Below are 17171 nucleotides of genomic sequence, written 5' to 3' on the forward strand. Positions count from 1 at the left end.
CCTTTCAGCCTTGTGAGGGATGTGCTCCACGGGAAGGGAATTTTGGGCAGTTTGCTGTGTTCCTGCTGAATCCAGGGCACAGGCTCAGGGACTGCACACATCTCTCACTGCAGCACCAGCAAGGCTCTCTCTAGCAGCCACTGCTGAGCTGCAGGACATGTTACAGCCCACCTGCCAGGCTGGGATTCTGCAAGGGTTTGAAATTCTGAGGGCAGGAGTTACAGCTCAGGCCTCAGCAAGTGCCTGAATTCACAGAGACTTTGTGATGGCACAAGGACATCACCAGAAGGTCATTTTCTTTTTTCCTTAAGGCTTCAGCTCCAAATAGTTGCTTCCAAACTAGGAATAATCTGAGCAACTTTGACAGTGAAAAACTTTAAACAGAAAAAAATCAAATAAAAAAAAAAAGGAACAGAGAAAAGGTTGCAGTTTTGTTGGCTAATTCACAGGTAAAAATGCAGTCTGGTTTCTGATATTTTGACTGATTGGCACCACTAAGCTCCAACAGGGAAACTCTAAGGAGTGGTTTTATTCAGTGACTGCATTTTGCATAATAGCAGACAGTTATATTTGCCAGACATGCAAATGCTGATTGCCTGGACATAGACTGTGACCTTCTGTGGCTGCTGTGCTGCTCTTCCTCACACAAATTGCTCAATCAAACTCTTAGGGAGACTTTTCAAGACCTCACTAGCACAGTACACACACCCAGGTACACACTCCTCCATACAAATGCTTTATTAAAAATGTTTCTGGGATGGCCTGTGACAAAACCACACCCTTTTAGAGTTAGAAAACAATCAAGATAAAATGGTATCTTTTACAATGCATTCATATTTTCTGTCATTCCAAAAGTCTGGTCTGTGCCTAAATGTGAACAGTTAAACTTGATGGCCCTTTATGCTGCAGGTTATCCAGTTGTAAATATTACACTCACTACATAAATGTGGAACTTGAGACAAGTCTTGGCTTAAAAAAACTTCATATATATTGAAATTTTGTTTGTGGCTACAGTAGAGTGTAGGAAAAATAAGCATTACTTCTAAGGACTCAAGGACAAACAGCATGGACTTTTATAAAATGAAAAAAAATACAGTACAGAGATTTTTTACAGTATCTGCAATTGATACGTTGAAAGATCCAGCCTTTGGAATTGAAGCTCAGAGACAGTGAAACTTCTGACCTCCATTTTCGTCTTCCCTCCCTCCCAACCCCTGTTTTCAGATTCTTCACTCACTAGAAATGATTCATGTACAATGTTAAGACAGAGCAAATGTGATTTCTTCCTAGAAAACACATGTATTTTATTTATGTATTCAGGAGAGATCCTGTTTCCCTTATGTGAATAGGTTGGCATGTGTAAGGAAAAAATTGACCCTGTAATTGGAGTTGAAAGCACTAAGATCCAGTTGCACCAGCAAAAGACAATTCCACTGTTTGGTTGTGCTTCCCTTCAGCTTCAATATTCCTGTTGTGTCCAGGATGGTGTTACTTTCCTTCACAGCCACATTCCCCCGTGGCTGGAAGGGCTCAGACTTAGACAAAGTCTGCACTAGTGTGAGAGAACCAAAGACACCACTCCCCATTCAAGTGTTGGCTGTTCCTCACTATACAGTAGTTTTTATTATGGACCCCTCAGTGTTCAGAACAGCTTGGGCCAAAGAACATCTTGCTAAGCATGTCTAGTACAGGCAGCCTATACCAAAACCAGAGGACATTTAAAGATACAACCTCACTTGTATTAGTGCTTTAGAAAGCACAGCAATATTAATGCCATGCCACAAAGAGCTTCTTGCCTAAGGCAAACAGCAGCTTCTCAAGGACATCTGAAGAGGACCCTGGTTGGCAGCAACACAATCAGTGTCTGAGAAGACCTTTTCACTATTCTTGCTGTTACAACCCCTTATTTTCCAGGCACAGCTGCCAAATGTGGAGTGTTTGTGGTTTCAGTAGGCACAACAAGTTTGTGGCTGTCAGAAGGAAGGAGGCAGAGGGTCCAAGAGACAACAGGTTAATGCTAATGCCCTGCCCACAGGTCATCTCCTCTCATAAATAACTACACTCCAGCACCTTAGAATCCTTCCTTTAAACCTCTGTCCCTTCCCTGGAATACAGCGTGTTGTTTGTGCTGATACTGCTGTAAAAATGGGTGTTGAACTGGTTGAGCACAGAGTTGCTGTGGCCGAGGTGAGGAGAAGGCACCGAGCCGGCCCACTCTGCCACACCGTGGCTGGGGATGCTGGAGAGTGGGGGGTAGGAATTAAAGCCCACCACGTTCTGTCCCATTTTGTCAGTGGGGTCAGAGCTGAGTCCCAGTGGCCCCGAGCGGCCCCCCGAGCTGGAGCCGCTCACGTAGGCGGTCATGGTGGAGAGGAAGCTGCTGAGGCAGGGGCTGCCGGAGGAGGGAGAGGGGGATTCCTTCTCAGAGGGGCTCTCAGTCCCAGGGGAGGAGTTTTCCAGGAGCTCCTGGTGCTCTGCAGCTTTGGGGCTGCCAGTCAGGGTGCTGTCCTCTGATTTCTCAGCTGTAAGAGTGGCAGCGCTTGCCTCAAGGTCAGACTTCCTCTTCCTCTTCCTGCGGAAATTTCCGTTGTCAAACATCTTTTCACAGTTCGGGTCCAGAGTCCAGTAATTCCCTTTCCCTGTCAGAATAAAAGGGGTTTAATTTAAAAATATGCTCACAAACAGAAAAGAGCAGCCATCTAGGGCTTTACAGTGTTTCTCTCATTTCACAGGAACAGAACAATTGAGAAAACACAGATGTGTTTTTTAGTCACTGAAGACTAGAAGTCTTTTGAATTCAGAAAAAACCAAAAAGTAAAGTTTTGGGCTGTACCCTTTAGCCCTGACTCTTCACACGTGTAACACTGCAAGTGGAGCCACTGGGAGGGCTTTTTTTTTGTTTTCTTGGTGGAGAAGGAGGTTTTCAGTGTATATCTGGTCTTCTGAATTTACAGTAGAGAGTAATCAAATCCAATACTGGGCTATCCCTTCAGATTCAGTGGGGTAGGATAAGTTTCTAACAAGATAAAACCAGATTTTTTGGCCCTCTATTGCAACATAATTGAATGTGTTAAATGCTCCCAATGGTCCTCAACAGCTATTGATAGAAAACAATGAATAAAGGAATATCCAACAGCATATGGGGTTGGAAACTGCCAAGGGGTTGGAAACTGCAGAGGTGTGATTCCAAGGAAAACACTCTTTGAAACAAAATGAAAGCAGCTCAATCTCCTCTTGAGAATTAATGTTCACTCCTTAAAGCTATTGGATTTCTTTGACAAATCTGAATTTGCCTTATGCCCTTTCCACTAATGCCCAGTTGAATTTGACACAAGTCATGCATTGCACCAAGTGGGGCTTGAATGTGCCTTGCCCAGTTAGAAAGATCCACTGATCTGTTCTCAGGAGACCCCAGAGCAGGACAGAAGTCCCTTCCCTGCAGAGATCTCACAGCAACACTGAGTCCCACCTGAACTATGCACAGTTGCCTTCTAGTTCAGAACTTTGAAAACAGAAGTGCTACTCTGTGTGTGTGTCCTCCATCTAGGCTATTCTTAAGTGCTTCCTTACCCTTAAGGAAGGCTCTTTACAACGCATTAGGCATTTCTTAATGATCAAGTTTAATTAGAAGGGGGAGAAAAGAGGGGAGAGAGCTCTACCTGGATCATCTTCATCTCGAGGCACCTTCTTGAAGCAGTCGTTGAGGGACAGGTTGTGCCGGATGGAGTTCTGCCAGCCAGCCTTGCTCTTGTTGTAGAAGGGGAAGTTGTCAGCCACGTACTGGTAGATCTGGCTCAGGGTCAGCCTCTTGTCAGGAGCCCCGTGGATTGCCATGGCAATGAGGGCAGAGTAGGAGTACGGGGGTCTGACCAACTTCATGAGCTCCTCTTGGGATGGCAGAGGCAGCCAGCCAAGGTCAGCTCCTCCCAGGCCATGCATGTTGGGCAAGAGCTGCCTTTGCATCCCGTAGGACTGAGGGATGAAGGGGCTGGGGTTGGATCCTGGCAGATACGGTGGTGGGGTCATGGAAGGTCCGTTCAGCCACAGGTAGGGGTTGGGAGTGGAGCTGTAATCCGCCGTCTCGAAGGTGCTGGGTCGCTGCGGGCTGGGGATGTTCTGCGGGTGGAAAAAGTTCTCGTAGTAGATGTTCATCTCTGGAGGCTCCTGAGCGATGTTTGGGAACTGGGGGCTGCAGCGTGGTGGGGACTGGCTCTGCGGGTCGAAGAAGCTCATGCTCTCACCCAGGCGCTGTGGGCTGGGACACACCTGTGCTAGTGCTGCTCCCGGGACAGGTGCATCACCTGTGCCCTGCCCAGGTACTTATGCACCTGTACATGTGGCAGCCCTGCTGCAGGCCCCGCCCCCAGCCCTGAGTGGCTGCAGATGGGCACGATATCCCTTTTGGAATGCTGGCAGTCCCAGGCAGTCACGGATGTCACACCAACCCAACGGGAGAGTTACAGCCGGTTATCTTCTGAAATGAATGGAGGAATTTTCCACTGATGGGGAGCCTAAGGTGCCTTGTAGTTAAAACTCATCAGAGATCCTCCTTTTCCTCCCTTTCACAATGAAGACTTAACATTTAGTAATATTTTCATTTAAAAAAGCCATTTTGTGCTGCTGTTAGTAACACCTCAGAATGCAAAAGCCATTGTCACTAGACAGTGAAACAGTAGGGAGATATATATACTTTTAAAAAGGAAAAGAGAAGAAAAAAGGAAAGGTCAGACCTTTTCCTTTTGTAACTTTAATTGCAGAGCTACTTGTACTTCCCCCTAGGCAATCACAGCCCCACAGGCAAATTCTGTAGCTGGTTACTCACGTGAGTAATCTCACTGCTAGAAACAGAATGAACTCCCTGGAGTAAGGATTAATCTTCTGAGAAAAAAAATTTCAAGCTTAATCATCAAACCTTTCTTCTGAGCTTAAATTGGTGAACTGAGATGGGGAATCATTATGTCCTGCTTCCTCTTTGCTGCAGGATTGGTGCAGAGAGCTCATAAAACTTCTTAGCATGATTTCCAGGCAGGAAAGTGGTGGCAGCATTCAGCAATTTTTAGCTAAAAGTTCCAATAACTTCATTTGTGCCTGTGCAGACAAAAGTTGATTCCTTCAAATTAAGTAACAAGGAAAAACCTCTGGCCCTTGAATGACTTGGAGAAAGGCTTAGCATGACACCTGCTTGTGTGAGGGAGGGGGAAAGAAGAGTTGCAACCTCCCCAACATCTGTCCCAGGGTGACAGGTTTAGGGACTCACCAAGCCATGTCCATAGTGGTGTTGCTTAGAGAGGTCTGAAAAAATCCCACTGGAAATATTGCTGAAATATTGAGTGCAGTGACAAAACCAGCCCATTTGCCAGCTCAGAAATGCAACCCTACAGCTGTTATTTTAAAAATACATTCTTTCCCTGCCCAGAAAATCATTCATATTTCAATAAAAATACATTCTTTCCCTGCCCAGAAAATCATTCATACCTCAACAAACGAGTTGCTAATTTAATTTGAATGACTGAGAGCTCAGGGTTTGTGCAGAGACACACATTAAACAGACAGCAGTTAAGTGGAACATACTGAGACTGGCTTATTTCTAAGTGACAATTGCTGTGCAAAAGGTGACTTGAACCAAAAAAAAAAAGGGAAAAAATTAAAAAATATTAATTTTTTGGAACTACTACTTTGAGTACCTTCTTGAGCTGGTTTAAAGGTAAACCAGCAGTGGACATGAATTCCTCTCAAGAGAGATTACAAGTCAGAGTTACAATTTACTAAAAAGATTACAATAAATACAAAGATACAGAGCAAAACTGGTTTTAACCCACAAAACCAGATATATAACCAAGCACTCTGGGGCATGAACAGAGTGGTGTTCATCTGCCCCTGTGCTGAGCCCCATGTGGGCCCCCTGAGTGCAAAGGAAAAAAGAAAAGGGAAAACCTGTGGATGAGGATGTCACAGTCTGGTCGAGAGTGGCAGCACAGTCCTGTCAAGGTCCTGCTCCTCCTCTGGATCCCATGAGTGGTGTGAGATGTCCCCAAACCCCAAGATTTTATACCCTCAGGCTCAGGTGGAAATGCTCAGAGCCTCCCCCAGGGTGAGGAGTTTCACAATGGGTGATTTGCTCTGTGAGCCACAGGATATTTTTGGAATCTTTGATGGCCCATGAGCAGACATGACCCCTCAGGTGGGTGTGAAGGGGCTGATGCCTCCCTGGAGGGGAGTTATCCCATCTGAGCCACTGGTGTGATGACAGGAACACCCCCCTGTGTCCCAGGGTTCTGTAACACCCAGCCTGTGGCCTGAGGGCTCAGGTGTGCCCTGGGCAGCTTCTGCCAATGATCCATTATTTACAGTCCATCAGAAATGATACAGAGGGTGTAGAATACCCAGATTTGGTTCACCCACACAGTGATAAACTGGTCCTGGCCCCTGTAACCAGGACAATCCTTCCCCAGGAAACCTCTCTGAAATAATTTGTTTCTCCACAGGAGTCTGAGCAACAAACATGCAAAAAGTGTCTGAGTAACATTGCCTACAGCTTCCTAATTAACCTCCTCACACAGGGATATATTTTAGAATTATATGTGTAGTCCTGCAAATATTGTTGCAAATGCTTTTATAGTTCTTGCTAATAATCCCCTCATTATTTACAGAAGAGTCAATGGAACAAAATGTTTAAGAAATGCTCATAAGTAAAAACACTTTAACAATGAACTAAGACCCAGAATATAGTGAGAAAAGCACACATAAGAAATTTTTGACCACTCAAGAAGTTACATTTTTGCAAAATAACCCTCAAACCCTTGAAAACATGAAAAGCTTGCAAATTTATTCCAAGAAGTAAAAATTTGTCTGACTGAATCACAGGCTTTGATGAGTGACATCAAAGCACTTATTCCCTGAGGTGCTCTGTGTGTGCAGTCACAGTTACAACACACTGAAGTGGGTGCTGAGTCAACACAGGCTTTAAAAATACCCTGGAGTGCCCCTTGGAATCATAGAATCAGTTGGGTTGGAAGAGACCTCTGAGATCATCAAGTCCATCCCTTGGTCCAACCGCACTTTGATCACCAGATCATGGCACTCAGTGCCATGTCCAGTCTCACCTTAAAAACCTCCAGGGATGGGGAACCCACCCCCTCTCTGGGCAGCCCATTCCAATGCCTGAGCACTCTCTCGGGAAAGAACTTCCTGATATCCACCCTAAACCTCCCCTGGCAGAGCTTAAGCCCCTCTTGTCCTACTGTTGGTTGCCTGAGAGAAGAGACCAATCCCCACCTGGCTACAACATCCTGTCGGGGAGTTGTAGAGAGTGATAAGGTTATCTCTGAGCCTCCTCTTCTCCAGGCTAAACACCCCCAGCTCCCTCAGCCTTGCAAAGGGGAAATGCATTCCTTCTGCAGCCAGGGGCTGATGAAAGCTGTAGAATTTCCCCTGCTAATTAATCCTGATGAAGTTTTGGTGCAGTGCACCCGAGCGAGGTCAGCCCTGAGCTGTGCCCTGCAGCTGCCTCAGGATGCACAGCACTGCCAGCCCTGCCCTGATGTGCCACCTGAGCAGTGTGCCACAGAGCTGAGCAAGGCAAGGACCGAGGTGAAGGGTGGCAAGTGCTGCTTTCACAGCAAGGAAGTGCAGAGACACCTGTAGGCTTCTGCCTCCGAGCTGGGGAAGGGAGTGCAAAGGTCTGATCCCTCCCTGGCACTGCCCCCAGCAGGGACAATCTCTGAGCAGCAACACTTTCCTGCCAACTGGCTGGGCCTGATTGACTCAGATCAGAGCATAAACAGTGCCAGTAAAGAGGCACTCTGAGTACTGTGGGCACACCTTGGCACTGCAGGGTCACTGCAGGACTTGGTCTGTGCAGCACTTGTGGGGAGATGCTCCTGTGGGCACTCTGAGCACTGTGGGCACACCTTGGCACTGCAGGGTCACTGCAGGATGTGTTCTGTGCAGCACTTGTGGGGAGATGGTCCTGTGGGCACTCTGATTACTGTGGGCACACCTTGGCACTGCAGGTTCACTGCAGGGTCACTGCAGGATGTGTTCTGTGCAGCACTTGTGGGGAGATGCTCCTGTGGGCACTCTGAGGACTGTGGGCACACCTTGGCCCTGCAGGGTCACTGCAGGATGTGTTCCTGTGCAGCACTTGTGGGGAGATGCTCCTGTGGGCACTCTGAGCACTGTGGGCACACCTTGGCACTGCAGGGTCACTGCAGGATGTGTTCCTGTGCAGCACTTTGGGGAGATGGTCCTGTGGGCACTCTGAGCACTGTGGGCACACCTTGGCACTGCAGGGTCACTGCAGGATGTGTTCTGTGCAGCACTTGTGGGGAGATGCCCTCACACCTTGGCACTGCAGGGTCACTGCAGGGTGTGTTCCTGTGCAGCACTTGTGGGGAGATGCTCCTGTGGGCACACCTTGGCACTGCAGGGTCACTGCAGGATGTGTTCTGTGCAGCACTTGTGGGGAGATGCCCTCACACCTTGGCACTGCAGGGTCACTGCAGGGTGTGTTCCTGTGCAGCACTTGTGGGGAGATGCTCCTGTGGGCACACCTTGGCACTGCAGGGTCACTGCAGGATGTGTTCTGTGCAGCACTTGTGGGGAGATGAGATGCTCCTGTGGGTACTCTGAGGACTGTGGGCACACCTTGGCACTGCAGGGTCACTGCAGGGTGTGTTCTGTGCAGCATTGGTGGGGAGATGCTCCTGTGGGCACACCTTGGCACTGCAGGGTCACTGCAGGGTGTGTTCTGTGCAGCACTTGTGGGGAGATGGTCCTGTGGAAGGTGGCAGGGAGAGACTCAGTTGTGCTCAAGCTGAGTAGGGCTGGTCAGAAGGGAGGGGATTGAATACTGCCATGGGATCCTCAGCACTGACACTCCTTTCCTTGGCAGGGCTGCAGTCCCAGAAGTGGGGAAAAAAAGGAAAAATGGGGAGGCTTCCATATAAAGAGGTTGGGAAAAGGCAATATGTTGACCAAGTTAAACTAAAAGATCATGTTTGGGACAGGAAAATGGAAATATAATGCAGGCTGATGATGGAGACATAGTTTAATGATCTTTACCCCCAAATGCATTGGGTTCAGTGAGGTCTGGTCTGGCCAGGCAGGAGGTTTTTAGCAGTTCTTTTCACTCCAGAGCAGTACTGAGTGCAAGTCTCTACGTGCTGGAAGTCTGATCAACCAGAGATTGTTGTCAAACCAAAGACTGTTGACAGCTCTTGTGTCATTCAAATATTTGCTCCTCTCAGTTTCTCAGGTGAAGCTCCAAAATCTGCAAGGTTGAGGCTGAGCCCCTGCAGAACAATTTCTCTCCATAGGTTTTGTAGGTCAGCTCCTACTCCAGCCAACAGCAATATTTCTTCACAGGGACTGCCTATTATAAAGGAAAAGATAATTATCTGAAATCTTGGGTTATGAAAGGTTCAAATCAACTTCATTTAAACTAAGATTCCTCAGCAATTTCTCTTGTGCACTTTACATCCAGTGTTTCTGAAATGCAGTGGCTTGGGAGAGGTGCACACACCAGCAAGGTCCAAACCAACACCACAGGGCTCAGAAAACAGAGAATAATATGGGCAACATTCTACATTTTTGTAATGTTTTGGCTGAGATACACCGAACTACTTTCTTAATTGGATTTTCCAGAATGATAAAGGAAAATAAAGCCTGTACCTGCTAGTCTCACAAGCACCTTTAGGTCATCATGTTGTTTCACAATGTTTTGGAGAACTTGGCCCAAAAGCACCATGTCTGCAGGATGCACAGCACAGCACACAGCGCACAGCGCACAGCGCACAGCACACAGCACACAGCACACAGCACACAGCACACAGCACACAGCACACAGCACAGCACACAGCGCACAGCACACAGCACAGCGCACAGCGCACAGCACAGCGCACAGCACAGCGCACAGCACAGCGCACAGCACACAGCACACAGCACAGCGCACAGCACAGCGCACAGCACAGCACACAGCACACAGCACACAGCACACAGCACACAGCGCACAGCGCACAGCGCACAGCGCACAGCGCAGCGCACAGCACAGCGCACAGCACACAGCACACAGCGCAGCACAGCGCACAGCACAGCGCACAGCACAGCACAGCGCACAGCACAGCGCACAGCACAGCGCACAGCGCACAGCACAGCGCACAGCGCACAGCACACAGCGCACAGCACACAGCGCACAGCACACAGCACAGCGCACAGCGCACAGCACAGCGCACAGCGCACAGCACACAGCGCAGCACAGCGCACAGCACACAGCACAGCACACAGCACAGCACACAGCGCACAGCGCACAGCGCACAGCGCACAGCGCACAGCACAGCGCACAGCACAGCGCACAGCGCACAGCACACAGCACACAGCGCAGCACAGCACACAGCACACAGCGCAGCACAGCACACAGCACACAGCGCAGCACACAGCACAGCGCACAGCGCACAGCACACAGCGCAGCACAGCACACAGCACAGCGCACAGCGCACAGCGCACAGCACAGCGCACAGCACAGCGCACAGCGCACAGCACAGCGCACAGCACAGCGCACAGCACAGCGCACAGCACACAGCACACAGCACACAGCACAGCACACAGCACACAGCACAGCACACAGCACAGCACACAGCACAGCGCACAGCACAGCGCACAGCACAGCACACAGCACACAGCGCACAGCGCACAGCACACAGCACAGCGCACAGCACAGCGCACAGCACAGCGCACAGCACAGCGCACAGCACACAGCACACAGCACACAGCACAGCGCACAGCACACAGCACAGCGCACAGCGCACAGCGCACAGCACAGCGCACAGCGCACAGCGCACAGCGCACAGCACACAGCACAGCGCACAGCACACAGCACAGCGCACAGCACACAGCACAGCGCACAGCACACAGCACACAGCACAGCGCACAGCACAGCGCACAGCACAGCACACAGCACACAGCACAGCACACAGCACAGCACACAGCACAGCACACAGCACACAGCGCACAGCACACAGCGCACAGCACACAGCACACAGCACAGCGCACAGCACAGCGCACAGCACAGCGCACAGCACACAGCACACAGCACAGCGCACAGCGCACAGCACAGCGCACAGCGCACAGCGCACAGCGCACAGCGCACAGCGCACAGCACACAGCACAGCGCAGCACACAGCACAGCGCAGCACACAGCACACAGCGCAGCACACAGCACACAGCGCAGCACACAGCGCACAGCACAGCGCACAGCACAGCGCACAGCACAGCGCACAGCACAGCACAGCACACAGCACACAGCACAGCGCAGCACACAGCACACAGCGCAGCACACAGCACAGCACAGCACACAGCGCACAGCACAGCGCACAGCACAGCGCACAGCACAGCGCACAGCACAGCGCACAGCACAGCACAGCACACAGCACACAGCACAGCGCACAGCGCACAGCGCACAGCACACAGCACAGCACAGCGCAGCACAGCGCACAGCACAGCGCACAGCGCACAGCGCAGCACACAGCACAGCACACAGCACACAGCACACAGCGCACAGCACACAGCGCACAGCACAGCACAGCGCAGCACAGCGCACAGCACAGCGCACAGCACACAGCGCAGCACACAGCGCACAGCGCACAGCGCAGCACACAGCACACAGCGCACAGCGCACAGCGCACAGCGCACAGCACACAGCACAGCGCACAGCGCACAGCGCAGCACACAGCACAGCACACAGCACACAGCACACAGCGCACAGCACACAGCGCACAGCACAGCACAGCGCAGCACAGCGCACAGCACAGCGCACAGCGCACAGCGCAGCACACAGCGCACAGCGCACAGCGCAGCACACAGCGCACAGCGCACAGCGCACAGCGCAGCACACAGCGCACAGCGCACAGCGCACAGCACAGCACACAGCACAGCACAGCGCACAGCACACAGCGCAGCGCACAGCGCACAGCGCACAGCACAGCGCACAGCGCACAGCGCAGCACACAGCGCAGCACACAGCACACAGCGCAGCACACAGCGCACAGCGCACAGCGCACAGCACAGCGCACAGCACAGCGCACAGCACAGCACAAACCCACTCTGATGGCTCAAGCAGGTCCAAGATATTTTATTGGAAGACTCATCCTGGCAAACCTTATAAAGTGCTGCATCTCTTGTCCCTCACCTGGGCACCATCAAGCACTCTGGCTCATGTACTTCAGCTGGTTAATCAGAATTTAAATTGATTGTTTACACTTGATCAGATCATGAAACACATTGCCAGATATTCCCGTGGTGCAGAGATCTCTTTCTAATGAGGATGAAGTTTGGTTTGTACTGATAACATCGTGTATGGCCCCAGTCATGGGGTATAAGCCCAGTTTGACACCTTAGTGAAGAAAAGTTCACACCAACAATTTGTGTGGTCACAAAGAACAAAAAATTGCTTTTGAAAAAGTTCCTATACAAGTCAGTATAGCAAGCAACCCACCTGGTTCCAGACAATCCACCCCTGAGTGCAGAAACAGCTCGGAATCCATCAATAAAACACTTTCACATAATTATCTGTGTTCTCAGTTGTCAAGTAGATTAGTTCTAGAAGTCTCCATGTCTTATTCCAATAATCAACAGCACAAAATAAACCTCACCATCAGGACAAAGTGCAGCAGGCAAAGCAAAGTCATCTCAAGGACATTACAAAAGCATAAGAAATGTAAAATACAGTATTACAAAACAGGGGAACGGAGCTTTATTTCTACAATTGCGGGTTGAACATTAAATTAATGGGAAAGAGAATATCATTTGGGTCTGTGCCTTAAATGCTGTGATGGTAAAATGCTCTTGGACTTTTCATGTCCCCCAGAACAAAACCACCCTGGGTTTTTAAAGCAACTTTGTAACTGAGATTTTAAAAGACTTTAGAAACTTATAAGGGCTCGTGGCTGCTTTCTGACCAGGAGAACTATGATAATAAAAATAATCATAACTCCTGCCAACAGAGGCTTTCACCATCTTACCAACACAGAATAAATATGGTAGAGGGGATTGGGTGTGCCCTGACCTGTGTGTTAGTCATGGCAGGCCGTGGGCAGGCAAGGAATCTGCAGCTTCAGTTTGGCTGCTCTGGGCTCCGGTGGGATCTGCTGCCCTTGGGGACACAGACCTGCTCAGGAGGGACAACCCAAGGCTGAATCAGACAGTTTGTAACCAATTCTTCTCATGGCAGAATCCAAGATGTCCCTCACAATTATAGGAAATGAATATAAATACAGATATTTCAGTCATGCCTTGGCAGCCTCACTGCTGGTGCCACCTTCCCAAATGATTCCCTCTTTTACATTATCTGCTTGCTCTTCTGCACTGCCACAAAATGTTTGTTTATACCAGAAATCCACAGTGCTAAACCCAAAAGAGTTGTAGGAACAGCAACACATTTACCAAGGCAACCCATCTGTTCACCTTCCCAAACCCCCTCAAAGTTTAAATTCCTGTGTGTTTCAATGAAATTAATTTATTCATTTCAATGCATTTCAATGATTTATAGAAAGAAGAAGTAGCAACGTGCTAATGTTTCTGCTCCAGTCACATTTCAGCATCCAGGTGTTTGCTGGGATGGATAAATCAGCTCCTTGCACTGCACGATTCCAGTGGAAATCTTATTGAAAAGACATTTTAGAACCAACAATTTTTCGGAAAACGTAACTTCCTTTTTTAAGGAAAAAAAAGGAAGTTTTGTTCAGTGTTCCACAACATTTTGTACTCACACGACACAAACGCTTGGGGAAAATTAATTAGCAACGAAAACTGGGAATTCAGTTGGTGTGAGAGTGCAGGGAACTCCCGTGTGGGCACACCCAGGCAGAGAGAAAATGAGGGGTTTTGGTGTCATCAGGGTTTGGCTGCGGCAGCCCAGGATAACCGCCCTGCGAAGGACGAGGCTGATTTTGGCGCTGTTAATCCTCGCACTTCCACTTGCTCCGCTTCCTTTTCCCGCTGTCCCAGCAGGGAGAGCGGGCGCTGCAGTCCCACGATATGAGCCAAGTATCGCGACTGGTTATCGCCCCCTCGTGCCGATGTGTGGAAGTGCGTGGGGTTCGGGCTGCCCTGCCCTGGGGAACGGGCCCAGCTCCTGCCCCGGTGTGGTCCGGGTGTCCCCGGGCCAGTCTCACCTGGGTCTGGGCTTGTAGCTCTGCGATCTGTAAAAATATCCCCCGAGGTTTGAAAACATTTGAAAAATTTCCTCTTAGAATTCTTCATTCGCTTTGGAATTCCGTGTAGAAATTCTGGTACATTTCAAGGCTTGTATCTTTCTTTTAGATTTGTTTCCTTTACTTTTTGATTTCCCAGCCCTATTTCCAATAGTCCTGTTTTCCTGTCTTGTGAAGCAAATTTAAATGCAGCTGTTAAGAAAGATTCAGCCAGTGAATGCCCTGTGTATTAGTGCTGTGGAGTGTGTCCAGACAACTGAAATAAAGCTTTCCCATTCCTCAGCATTTGTAGAATCCAGCCATCCAACCATAATGTGCTTTAGTGTAAAATAAACCACAATATTCCAGGCTAAAAGAGCTGCTCCAAAGGTATTCTATCCAGGGTTGTTATGTACAAAACCACACAAGCAAACATTCTGTGGAAGGTCTTCCCTTAAAATATCTGTCAAATACGGAGTCTTTTCAAGACATTTTCCAGTTACAAGAGTCCCACTAGCTCACCTAAATAAGCCTCTTTTTCTTTGGTTGCTGACCTGTCAGCTCAGGGCACAGACCCTTCAAGGACTGTTTTCTGCCCCCATCACCTTTTGAATTGACCACCACTTAAACCAGTGCCAACACCACCAACAGCCACCTGTCCTGAGCTGAACTAGTACAGGGGAAATTGAAGCTGGAGATCAGGAAAAAATTCTTTGCAGAGAGAGTGCTCAGGCATTGGAATGGGCTGCCCAGAGAGGGGGTGGATTCCCCATTCCTGGAGGTTTTTCAGCTGAGCTTGGCCGTGGCACTGAGTGCCATGATCTGGTAAAGGGACTGGAGTTGGCCCAAGGGTTGGACTTGATCTCAGAGGTCTTTTCCAACCCAATCGATTAGATTCTAAGTGATGGGAAGTCCATCAAGCATTAATTAGCAATGAGAGATCATTCACACCTCTCACATGAAGCTGGTATTAAATGCAGGTTGAACACCCACACATAATGGGTATCTGGAGCTGCAAAAGGTATTAATACATAGAAAAAAATCCTTAGCACTGTGTTTGTTACAGCACAGACACTCCCAGTGCTGTCTCATCTCAGGTCAGTGTAGGAAACATCCCTCATGGCACAGAGAAGTTTTCTGCTATCCTGGGAGACACAAAACTGCATTGACAAAGGACCATTCTAACCCAAACCCAATCAAATCAAACTGTCCTCACTTTAAAACCACGATTAAATTTACCTAACATTTTAAAGTTTATGAAATCCATGGCTGAGCTGGGGTTTGTTTGCAGAGCAATTACTCGTTTACAGTGTTAATCTTTAGCACACACTGCATCCTGATAGCAAATCAGAACAGAAAATTACAGCCTGAGTCAATAAAGAACAACTCCTCTCCTCACCCCACAGCAGGAAATGGTGCCAATGCCGAGTCCTTCCAACCCAGGGCAGCCCCTGGGACGTTGCTCAATGTTCCCCCTCAGAAGGACCTTGAAGGCCCAGGAGCAAGCAGGAACTCAGTTCTGGGACAGGAATATAAATAAGGTCTGTACTAGACTAATCCAAGGCATCCAGGATAGGAGATGGCTGCAAGTTTTTCTCATGGAGTCTTCCATATTTCTCAGGAAAAAAAATGTATATAAAAAGATGGACATATGCACTTCCAAAAATTCATGAGGGAAAGGGTCCTTAAGCTGTTTGGTTTTCCTCCATCTTTAGAAATGGTTTTAAATAAAAGGGTGATGGAGAAGACAACTTGGTTTTAAATTGCCTGAATTGTCTGGACTTCTACATGATCCTGTGTTTTGTTGTTATTCCTTTTCTCTTCCCACACTCTGGAGAACTGACCTGTGCTTTTGTTTTAAGTAGAATGTCCTAAGTGAATGATTCCCACTGATGTTGGCTTATACTGAGCCAAACTCTGGGATAATTGTTCCATCTGTTAAATAGATTTGCACTGAGGCTGAATAATAAAAAAGGTTCTTTTGGTATTTTCATGAGAGTTAAGCTAAAATCCTTGAAAACGGAAGTGGAAGTTAACAGAGAGAATTATGTGGTTGGATGGCTTTAAACAGAACTCCTGGACCTCAGCTGAATCAAACAGAAACCAGATTTAATGACAAACAAACTCACTTGCTCTTTCCTACCTTGCTGTTTTAAAAACATGTTTAGCAGCTCTTCTTGTTTCCAAGTGCCCTCATGCCCTGATCAGGGTGGAACAGCCCCCCTGTGAGCCTGCTGAGTTTTTGGTGATTTAAACTGTGTCATTATTTCAGAAATGCTTCCATTGCTCTTGCACAGTCAGCAGCTTTGATTCAGAATCTGTAGAGTTGTAAGAACAACAAAATGCTTATGGATCTATCCCAGCCCAAAGCAGAAATCTATACTCATTAGTGCAATCATTGTAAAGCCTCATTATGGCTGTGGGTTTTAGACTGTACTTGTGATTTACCAGCTACAGAGTTGCTAAGAGACTTCATATTCAGACTGATTAAATCAAACCCTCTCAGTCCACTCTGGTTTCTCAGCAGTTTGCCATCATTCCAGGCTCTTTCCCTGCACACACCTGAGCTCATTGGGAATAAAAGAGTCTGCTCCACCATTGCCACCAGCAACAAAACCAACAGCAAACCAGCCACGACACCAAGGCCATGAATATCAGATGGGTGAAAGGGAGAGACCCAACCTCTGAATGCACTTTATCACTGATACTTCAGAAACTTCATTAATATGACTCAAAAGCAATGACCTGTCCACCCATCCCCTGCTTTTCTAAGAGCTGTGAACAAGTGCTTGGCACAGGCTTATTGCTTTTTGCCAGCTCAGGTGATGGACTGCTCTGCAGCCAGTTCTTACAGCACAAGGGCTGCTGCCTTAGAACACTCAGAATATCAGAGCTGGTGCTAAAACCTCCTCATTGACTCTCTGGAGTCTTTATGTCCTCCCAGCTGAACAAAACTTTCCACTGTTACTCCATCACAGCTTCCTT

At 48.5% G+C, this 17171-nt stretch overlaps 1 protein-coding gene across 1 annotated transcript; it reads right to left on the bottom strand.

The window, feature by feature from the left end:
* Window positions 1-723: 723 nt before the first annotated feature.
* FOXI1 (forkhead box I1) lies at window positions 724-4281 on the bottom strand. The gene is made up of 2 exons (XM_071569842.1): window positions 3660-4281; window positions 724-2639 (listed from the first exon to the last, which is right to left on the bottom strand). Exons 1-2 carry the CDS (start codon window positions 4231-4233, stop codon window positions 2086-2088), a joined length of 1128 nt encoding a protein of 375 aa, XP_071425943.1. The 5' UTR covers window positions 4234-4281; the 3' UTR covers window positions 724-2085.
* Between the last annotated feature and the right edge of the window lie 12890 nt (window positions 4282-17171).

This window comes from Pithys albifrons, chromosome 15, assembly GCF_047495875.1.
Source record: "Pithys albifrons albifrons isolate INPA30051 chromosome 15, PitAlb_v1, whole genome shotgun sequence".
Taxonomy (NCBI): Eukaryota; Metazoa; Chordata; class Aves; order Passeriformes; family Thamnophilidae; genus Pithys; species Pithys albifrons.

Bases quoted from the DNA above. Each gene is read 5' to 3' on its own strand.
- FOXI1 (XM_071569842.1), bottom strand. From the start codon at position 4,233: ATGAGCTTCTTCGACCCGCAGAGCCAGTCCCCACCACGCTGCAGCCCC. The intron at 2,640-3,659 runs GTAGAGCTCTCT...TTATTCTGACAG, and splicing joins TCGAGATGAAGATGATCCAG to GGAAAGGGAATTACTGGACT.